A 10,846-nucleotide genomic window follows, 5' to 3' on the forward strand; every position below is an offset into this window, starting at 1 on the left:
CATCGAATGAGAAGTTACCACTGCCGAATGGCATGTTAGCACTGCCGAAAGAAAAGTTATCATTGCCGAAAGCAAAGTTAGCATTGCCAAATGACAAGTTAGCTTTTTGAATGAAAAGTAAGAACCGCCAATTGACAAGATAGCACCGGCGAATTACAATTTAGCACTGTCCAATGACAAGTTAGCACCGCCGAATGACAAGTTAGCACCGTCACTAGACAAGTTGGCACCGACAAATGAAAAGATAACGCCGCCAAGGGACAAGTTAGCACCTCCGAATGAGAAGTTAGCAAAGCTGAATGACAATTAGCACCACAGAATGACAAGCTGGCACCGCCGAATGACATGTTAACACCGCCAAATAACAAGTAAGCACCGCCGAATGACATGGCAGAACCGCCGAATGACAATTCAGCACAGCCGAATGACAAAATGGCACTTCTGAATGACAAGTTAGGAGCGCTGAATGATAAGTTAGCACTGTCGAATGACACGTAAGTACTGCCGAATGACAAGTAAGCACCGCCCAATGACAATGACAATGACAATAGCACTGACAATGACATGTTAACGCCGCCGAATGGGAAGATAGCACCGTCAAATGACAAGTTAGCACTGCCGAATGACAAGTTTGTACCTCCGAACGACAAGTTAGCTCCGCCGAATGACAAATGAGCACCTCCAAATGACAAGATAGCACTGCCAAATGACAAGTTAGCACCGCCGAATGACAAGTTAGCACCGCCGAATGACAATTTAGCACCGCCGAATGACAAGTTAGCACCGCCGAATGACAATTTAGCACTGCCAAATGACAAGTTAGCACCGCCGAATGACAAGTAAGCACCGCTGAATGACAAACTAGCACTGCCGAATGACAAGTTAGCACTGCCGAATGACAAGTTAGCACCGCCGAATGACAATTTAACACTGCCAAATGACAAGTTAGCACCGCCGAATGACAAGTAAGCACCGCTGAATGACAAACTAGCACTGCCGAATGACAAGTAAGCACTGCCGAATGACAAGTTAGCACCGCTGAATGACAATTTAGCACTGCCAAATGACAAGTTAGCACCGCCGAATGACAAGTTAGCACCACTGAATGACAAGCTAGCACTGCCGAATGTCAAGTTAGAACTACCAAATGACAAGTTAGCACCGCCGAATGACAAGTTAGCACGGCGAAATGACAAAGTAGCACCGCTGAATGACATGTTAACACCGCTAAATGAAAAATTAGCACCGCCAAATGACAAGGTAGAAGCGATGAATGACAAGTTAGTACCGCCGAATTACAAGCTAGCGCCGCCGAATGACAAGTTGGCACCGCCGAATAGTAAGTCTGCACCGCCGAATGACAAATTAGCACCGCCGCGTGACAAGTTTGCACCGCCGAATAGTATGTCTGCACCGCCGAATGACAAGTTAGCACCTCCAACTGACAAGTTAGCTCTGCAAAATGACAAATGACGTGTTAACACCTCCAAGTGACAAGTTTGCACCGTAAAATGACATGTTAGCACCGCCGAATGACAAATTAGCACTGCTGAGTTACAAGTTTGCACCGCCGAATGACACGAATCACAAATTACCTCCGCCACATTACAAGTTAGCACCGCCAAATGATAATTTAGCACCGCCATTTGACAATTTAGCACCGCCAAGTTAGCACCGCCGAATGACATGTTGACACCGCTGAATGACAAATTAGCAGCGCTGAATGACCAGTTAGCACCGCCGAATGGCAAGTTAGTAGTGCTGAATAAGAAGATAGCACCACCAAATGACTAGTTAGCACTGAGAAATGACATTTTAACACCGCCGAATGACAAGTTAGCACTGCTGAATGACAAGCTAGCACTGCCAAGTGACAATTGGCAACGACAAGTGATATGTTTGCACCGCCAAGTGACAAGTTAGTACCTCCGAATGACAAGTTAGTACCGCCGAATGACAATCAGCACAGCCGAATGACAAGCTTGCACCGTTGAATGACATTTTAACACCGCCGAATGAAAAGTTAGCACCGCCGAATGACAAGGTAGAACCGCCGAATTACAAGTTATCACCGCCGAATGACAAGTTAGCACCGCCGAACGACAATAAGCACAGTCGAACGACACGGTAGCACCGCTAAATGACATGTTACCATCTCCGAATGAAAAAAAAAATAGCACCGCCGAATGACAAGGTAGAAGTGCCGAATGACCAGGTAGTAGCGCCGAATGACAAGTTAGCACCGCCGAATGACAAGTTAGCTCTGTGAAATGACAAGTTAGCACTGCCTAATGACAACTTAGCACCGCTGAATGACAAGTTGTTACCGCCGAATGACAAATGAGCACCGCCGAATGACAAGTTAGCACCGCCGAATAATACGTCTGCCCCACTGAATGACAAGTTAGCATCGCCAAATGACAAGTTATCACTGCAAAATGACAAATGACGTGTTAACGCTTCCAAATGACAAGTTAGCACCGTAAAATGACATGTTAGCACCACCGAATGACATGTTAGCACCGCTGAATGACAAGTTTGCACCGCCGAATGACACGAATGACAAGTTAGCTCCGCCAAATGACAAGTTAGCACCGCCGAATGACAAGTTAGCACCGCCAAATGACAAGTTAGCACCGCCGAATGACATGTTGACACCGCTGAATGACAAGTTAGCAACGCCGAATAACAAGTTAGTACCGCCGATTGACAAGTTAGCTACGCCGAATGACAAGTTGGCTCTGCCGAATGAAAGTTAGTACTGTCGAATGACAAGTTAGCACCGCGAAATAATTAGGTAGCCCTGAGAAACGACATGTTAAAATCGCCGAATGACAAGTTAGCACCGCTGAATGACAAGTTAGCACCGCCGGATGACAAGTTGGCAACGACAAATAACATGTTTGCACCGCCAAGTGACAAGTTAGCACCGCCCAATGAGAAGTTAGCACCGCCCAATGACAATCAGCACTGCCACTGCCGAATGACAAGCTTGCACCGTTGAATGACATTTTAACACCCCCGAATGAAAAGTTAGCACCGCCGAATGACAAGGTAGTACCGCCGAATAACGAGTTAGCACCGCGGAATGACAAGTTAGCACCGCCGATTGACAAGTTAGCCATGCCGAATGACAAGTTTGCACTGCAGAATGAAAAGTTAGTACTGCCGAATGATATGTTAGCACCGCCAAATGACAAGTTAGCACTGAGAAATGACTTGTTAACACCGCCGAATGACAAGTTAGCATTACCAAATGACAAGTCAGCATTCCGAAATGGCAAGCTATCATGCCGAATGAAAAGTTAGCACTGCCATTAATGAGAATTTAACACCGCCGAATGACAAGTTCGCATTGCTAAATGATAATGTAGCATTGCCAAATGACAATTTAGCATTGCCAAATGACAAGCTATCGACACCAAATGACAAGTTAGCACTGCCGTATGACAGGTTAGCATTTCCAAATGAGAAATTAGCTTTTTGAATGACAAGTTAGCACCGTCAATTGACAAGTTAGCACCGGCGAATGACAAGTTAGCACTGTCGAATGACAAGTTAGCACCGACGAATGACAAGTTAACACCGACGAATGACGACTAAGCACCGCCGCATGACAAATTAATACTGTCGAATGACACCAGGCCATATCAGAATGAAAATGAACCATATCATGATAGAAAGTGATAACAGCAAAATGAAATTTAACCACCAAAATTTGGCAATTAGCAACAGCCGAATGTCAAGTTAGCACTGCCAAATGACAAGTACCCACTACCGAATGACATGGAACTACTACCGATATTAGGGAAAATTAGAATATTCGTAAAATCCACCATTTAAGATATAAAATTTGATGTGGCATTGAATTTCGGACCTGTTTGAAAATCAAAGTTTTTGAACAGTCGAATCTGGATATAGCATTAAACTGCGACCTAGCTCGAATATGGGAATTCAAAGTTTCAAGAAGCTGAATTTCGAGCTATCATTGAATTTCAAGCCAGCACGAAAATCGACATTCAAACTTTGAAAGGAATTTCAATCTAATCTTCAGTTTCAGACAAGACAAGTTCATATACAATGTATTATATGTTAAACTGATATAAAACTAAATTTAGGGCTGGTGCTAGATTCTGAGCCAGTTTGTATATCGAAAGTAAAGTTTTCAAAATGCCGGCAATCGAGCTTACATTGACTAGAAATTCATATTAGCTCGAATTATTTGAATTTCGATAATCCAGCCTACCCTAATTTCAGTTCCAGTTCCAAATATCTTTCAATTAGAAATTTCGATCTTCTAACTGGCCTAACTTTTACGCGGCCTTATAATTCATCTTTTTGAAATTTTCGCAGCCAGAAATTAAATTCAATCATTGAGTCAGTTTCAAAAATGTTAAGAATTTAAGGTAATTCTGCACGTTTGATAAACCAGAAGTAATGGCGTAACGTCATTTATCCGGAAAGCGTAGAAAAAGTCTGGATTTGGGTTACGGAAATCATCGGAAAATCATTTTATGAATAAATGGCAACCCGTAAGTAAATCTATTACAATAGCAACGTTACAATCTTTCTAAAAATGAAATATGATATTGAAACATGTGACAAGTTAAATAGTTCAAAATAATGACTGAAGACCAGCTCATAGGCAAATATCTAAAAAAAAACAAAAAAAAAAAAAAACAAAAAAAAAAAACAAGGATACTGACCTATATATTTTATGTAACCATATTATAGGTCATATGTATAATATATATAATATAATATATATAATTGTGAGAAATTTCATTAAAATTGTAGAAAAAACTCTATTTGCAAAACTTTTGATTTCCCATTGACTCTTATTTTGAAAACTTACGTTAGGTTATAATATTTTTAAATCAGTCTAGCAAAAAATCAAGCACATGACCCTATCTTTTTGTTTGGTGAATTTTCTAAGTATATTCTGAGATTCTGAAAAATCATGGTTTCATCTTATTCTACATTGTAGAAAAAAATTTTGATCCGAACATGTAGAACTACATTAACACTGAAAATTTTGGCTAGCTCCAGTTTTGATGCCAACTCGAAATTCAGCTTTGAAAATTTCGAATTTCCATCCTATAACACGCTTGAAATCTGATTTAATCAATATTTGCTCGAATTTAACTCTGAAAGTATTAGTTCGGCTTTCGAGCTAGCTCCAAATTTGATGCCAACCGTTGAAATTCTTCTTGTTAAAAGCAAAAATTTCGAGCCTAAAGCTGTTTAAAATCAACTATTGGCTGTAAAATTCCAGATTATGGAGCTTCCACTAATTTCTAAACCAGTACATTTGTATAGTTTAACTCAGAAATATACAGGAATGTTCGAGTCTTGTCGATAACTTCTTTTTTCTCTAGAAAACTATAGTAAATATGAAAAATAAAGATTAATTACCCATTTGTAATGGTCTTAAAGACTAAATGATAAACTATTTATTCCTTGATAAATAGAAGTACTTTCAGCAAATTATCCGTATTTTACAATATTTCAAACTGTACAAAAACAGACACAATTAAAGTATTGTAAAAATACCATTTCCTTTAAGATTAATTTTAAAGGTTTAATGCATTATATTAAATATTATCATAAAGTTTGCTGCTAAAATACGTATGATACTTCTTATTTAATTTGAAAGAAAAAAGGACTCCCTCTTAAAATATTTTCACTCGTGCGAAAGCACGTCGGGTCTAAATTTCCTATATGATGCCAAGTTCACAGTGCCGAAAGACAAATTAAAACTGCCGAATAATTTTGAGCAATTATCAGCGGCGACTGCGGGATACAAAAGACATAGACATAGACACAGACAGTGTTCTGTTATGGAATATTCATGGGGAGAATAGTATCTCTTAGTGTACAAAACCAACAAATCCCATTTTCAGTGACTAATTTTAGCGTAGGACATTTGGAGATATTGTCAGAAAGAGAAAATTTAAAAAAAGAATCGAGGTAAAAATATATAGCTTTATAGAAAAGAACATTGGTACACTGAAATGACATATTATTCCTTTAGCTACCTTCTCTTAACTTGTTCAGATTGTACATTACCAAAAGATTGTACATTACCAAAGAAATTTAAGACATGTTTGATAATTATTTAAATCAGTGATTTTTTACATTGTAAACACTGCTCCGTACGACAGTTTTCTTGTATATAATAATAACAATACTGGTTTTCTACGTGCAAATGTACTGGTACGATAAAATCGGTTTGTTTGTAAGCATTCACTTCGTATCCGTTTTCAACACAAGCAGATGAACTTCAACACCAATTTCACCGTGGTACATGTAACCTTCCTCACCGAGTACAGTGTCTTCTTTCAAGATTGTCACGTTCCGCGACTTCGCATATTTGTAAAGCTCCGTGCTCAGTATTTTCCAAAAATCTTCCTTCCCTTTAAGTCCGTTGACGACTGCAACTTTGCCTACGAACTCGATTTTTGAGCTTTTAACATCAGTTTCAGGGACACTGATTTCGAGTAGAAATTGTCCATTTGCGAATTTGAATTCTAATGTAATTTGTGTGCCACATATTTTTAACATGCACACGTGTGTAGTTCTACTCAAATATGGTCGATATTTGTTCGTATCAATCTTTGAAAACACGCTCGCTCCGCTCCAGTTTTGATAATCATTCAGACTTAACCGTTCCTTTTTCGTTGTTCCAATACGGTGACAATTATATAATGCTGTCATCCGTTGCAGTTCTGTTTTCAGGTTGTCAATCTTCTGATTTGTTTCTCCCTGCGTCGCTTCCATCTTATTTATTATTTCTCGCTGAATAACACTTTTTGCCTTAGGAGGAATTGGAGTTTGGTTCTCTGCTTCGTCAAGATCTGCTAAAGACTTGTCCGCTGCCAGTGTAGTGCACTTGTGAAATAATTTATCCAGAGAATAAAGACAGGCTAAATCAATTAATCTGTAGAGAACTTCTGCGGTTGTGGTTGTATTGATACTGCTTTTGAAACATGCCTCGCACTTAGCTTTTAGAGCGACCACTTGATACTCTTCCGCCAAAGCAACGATCTGATACGCGTTTTTAATAGTAACAGCTTTCATGACGCTCGGATAAATGCAGTTTAGAAACTCACTTACATCTTCAAATTTCTTTCCAGGTAGTTCTATTTCGGTCTCATCTTTTTCCTTGAAATCCGCTTGAAACAGTCTTTCAAATACGGGCGATGCAAGTGCTAAAACAACTTTTGCAACGTACAGTCTTTTTTCCTCCACAATGAAACAGAAATCTTCTTTCCATGATTTTGTTGTAAAATCATGGTCGGGATTTACAACTAAGGTGTTCTCCTCAAGGCAAGACTCTGCAATTTTAGACAAGCCATCTTTTTCCTCGAGCAAATCCATCTCTGAATAAAAAACAAGGAAAAGTGTTTCTTTACAAAATATTCAGTGTAAAAATGAAGTCCTGTTTCACTTTTCTTTTCATTTATAGGGGCCGACTGTTTGATATTCTGGGTTGGGTGGGGGTCTGGGATTTTATTGTGAAAAAAGCAATAACTGACTTTGGATTTCAAATGGTCGGCCGCTTAGTGATTAGCAAGGTTTTAGGATTGTAATCTATAATTTGTGTACATGAAAATATCGATAAATTAAACCAAAAGTAGATCATTCATTTCATTTCTCCAAACCGAAAGTAGCCAATTCGGATCAATTATGTTCAAACCGAAACTAGCACATTCCAGTCATTTATGTGGCACGTTCCAAATATTTACGGATGTCGATGCCATTAAATCATATATGTAGCCTATGTAGCATGCCATAACATGGCAGAGTAAACAAATGCGAAGGCAAAAACCCTCTTCTGAAAAACAATATTACCATTATTATAGAAGCCCAAGGATTTCTAACTTCAATACTTATGACTTCTAACTTCCTTAATTACTTTATTCTAACTCCAATACTTCTCACTTCGAACTCTATGACTTCAACCTTCCAACTTCTTCCTTATATATTCCAACTTCATTACTTCCTACTTGACAGAAGCGATTAAGTTTAGAAGTTATCAGTAACGAAACTGGAACTTAGAAGTTGAAAAAGTAATGAAGTTAGTTAGAGGTTATCAGTAACGAAACTGGAACTTATAGAAGCTTGAAATAATGAAGTTGACACTCACAACTCAACTAGGATGTTTGAAAAACCCTCCAGGTTTCTATACATTAATCATTCTTACAGCTAAACGGTCAAGTTATTTCCTGTCACTAATATTAGACGAAATTGTATTTAGAATTGAAATGCAATTAATATACATGTACATATTCTCATGAAGTTTTCAATTACAACGGCTTCGCAAGCAACACGTAACAGGCATAACTATAAAATATTAGGTAGCTCACTTACCTGTGTGTTCTGAAGTATTATGCCTCCTCAATAACAAAACATCCCATCAAATCCCAAGATATGTTTAATCTTTTCTGAAATATTCAGCGGTTTTCAGAAAAATGTAACGTTACGTTACAACGATAAATTAAGCCTTTACATAAATACTATATTTATAATGTCCGAAACATTGTGGAATGATACTAATTTCACTTGGGTAATGATAACATTTCACTCGGACTTTATCATAGACTCCCTTTGTAAAATCTCAAACTTTAAAATAAATCTATACATGTATAATATTTCAACCAAATGACAAATTAGAACTGCCGAATGACAAATGAGCACCACCGAATGACAAGTTAGTACCGCTGAATGTCAAGTTAGCACTGCCAAATGACAATTTAGCACCGCGGAATGACAAGTTTGCACCGCCGAACGACAAGTTAGCACCGACGAATGACAAGTTAGCACCGCCGAACGACAAGTTAGCGCTGCCGAATGACAAGCTAGCACCGCGGAATGACAAGTTTGCACCGCTGAATGACAAGTTAGATCCGCCGAATGACAAGTTAGCACCGCCGAATGGCAAGTTAGCACTGCCGAATGACAAGATAGTCCTGCCGAGTGACAAGTTAGCACCATGGAATGACAAGTAAGCACCATGGAATGACAAGTTTGCGCCGCCGAATGACAAGTTAGCACCGTGGAATGACAAGTTAGATCCGCCGAATGAGAAGTTAGCACCGCCGAATGGCAAGTTAGCACTGCCGAATGACAAGTTAGCACTGCCGAATGACAAGTTAGCACCACGGAATGACAAGTTAGCACCGTGGAATGACAAGTTAGCACCGCCGAACGACAAGTTAGCGCCGCCGAACGACAAGTTAGCACTGCCGAACGACAAGTTAGCAATGCCGAATGACAAATAAGCACCGCTGAATGCCAAGTTTGCACCGCCGAATGACAAGTTAGATCCGCCAAATGACAAGTTAGCAATGCCGAATGACGCGTTTGCACTGCCGAATGACAAATTAGCACCGCCGTACTACATGTTAGCACTGCCGAATGACAAGTTAGCACCAACGAATGACAAGTTATAACTGCCGAGTGACAAATTAGCACCGCCAAATGACAGATTAGCACCGCCGAATGACATGGAACCACTGCCCGAAGACAAGTTAGCACTGACACCGGCATTGAATTTCGGACCTGTTTGAACAGTCGAATCTGGATATAGCATTAAACTTCAACCTAGCTCGAATATAGGAATTCAAATTTTCAAGAAGCTGAATGTCAAGCTTTCACTGAATTTCAAGCCAGCACGAAAATCGACATTCAAACTTTGAAAAGAATTTCAATCTAATCTTCAATTTCAGACAAGACAAGTTCACATACAGTGTATTAAATGTTGTATTGATATTAAGCTGAATTCGGGGCTGGTGCTAAATTCTGAGCCAGTTCGGAACTGAAGTTTTCAAAATGCCGGTCATCGAGCTTATATTGACTAGAAATTCATATAAGCTCGAAATATCTGAATTTCGATATTCCAGCTAACCCTAATTTCAATTCCGGTTTCGAAGTTCTATCAGCTCAAATTTCGATCTTCTAACTGCCCAAAATTTTATGCGGCCTTGTAATTCAGCTTTTTGAAATTTTGAATTTCGCAGCCAGAAATTTAATTCAATCTGTTATTCAGTTTCGAATATTTCGATTTTCGACCAGACTTGAAGTTCAATGCTGGCTAGAATTTAACACTGAAAATTTTAGCTCTAGATTTGATGCCAACCCGAAATTCAGCTTTAGAAAATTTTGAATTTCTATCTTGTAATACGTTTGAAATCTGATTCAAGCTCGAATTCAGTTCAATATTTCCTCGAATGTAAGTTCAGTTTTCGAGCTAGCTCCAAATTCGATGCCAATCGTCGCAATTCTGCTTGTTGAAAACAAAAATTTTTAACCCTCAAGCTGTTGACAGTTAAAAATCTTCACACTCTATAACGTGATAGCGCGACACCACCAGATAACATGACACCAGATCGGACAACGCGACACTTTAAGGAGATTGTTGTCGTTTTGAAGTATTTTCAATTTTTTTCTATACACAATGTGAATCAATGAAAACCAGATTCCTACAAGGTTTCGAGGATAGAAAGAGGAATGTAAATGAATGTTTTCTTAATTAAAAAGACCACCAAATAATCATACAGATGGCTAATCCACGGCCAGATTTTCATTGTTTTGGATATTGTACTGAGGATTTTTTCTCATATCTGAAGCAACAAGCTTGGCAATACCCTCAATAAAAAGCCCAATATTCTCTCTCTTTGTCTGCCAAGTCAATTCTCATGTGTCTGAAAAAGTTGGTGTTGGGTCCGGCGGAGTATTTTGAGGCATGGGAGGTGCCATGTTGGCTGCCATATGGCAAACAGCGTCATACTATATCAATAATGTCACACGGTGTAATTTGTCAAATAGACATTTGGGTTGCTAG

At 39.1% G+C, this 10,846-nt stretch overlaps 1 protein-coding gene across 3 annotated transcripts; it reads right to left on the minus strand.

The window, feature by feature from the left end:
* Positions 1-5,965: 5,965 nt before the first annotated feature.
* On the minus strand, positions 5,966-8,533 carry LOC128547802 (uncharacterized). 3 transcript variants are annotated; one of them, XM_053521005.1, is made up of 2 exons: positions 8,374-8,533; positions 5,966-7,380 (listed from the first exon to the last, which is right to left on the minus strand). In XM_053521005.1, exon 2 carries the CDS (start codon positions 7,378-7,380, stop codon positions 6,247-6,249), a length of 1,134 nt encoding a protein of 377 aa, XP_053376980.1. In that variant the 5' UTR covers positions 8,374-8,533; the 3' UTR covers positions 5,966-6,246. The 3 variants fall into 3 exon arrangements, with proteins under 3 accessions (XP_053376980.1, XP_053376988.1, XP_053376985.1); XM_053521013.1 differs by lacking the exon at positions 8,374-8,533 and adding an exon at positions 8,150-8,270 and having other exon boundaries at positions 5,966-7,382; XM_053521010.1 differs by lacking the exon at positions 8,374-8,533 and adding an exon at positions 7,855-8,077 and having other exon boundaries at positions 5,966-7,382.
* Between the last annotated feature and the right edge of the window lie 2,313 nt (positions 8,534-10,846).

Source organism: Mercenaria mercenaria, chromosome 1 (assembly GCF_021730395.1).
Source record: "Mercenaria mercenaria strain notata chromosome 1, MADL_Memer_1, whole genome shotgun sequence".
Classification (NCBI taxonomy): Eukaryota; Metazoa; Mollusca; class Bivalvia; order Venerida; family Veneridae; genus Mercenaria; species Mercenaria mercenaria.

Excerpts from the sequence above, each read along its gene's own strand:
- LOC128547802 (XM_053521005.1), bottom strand. The coding sequence starts at position 7,380 with ATGGATTTGCTCGAGGAAAAAGATGGCTTGTCTAAAATTGCAGAGTCT.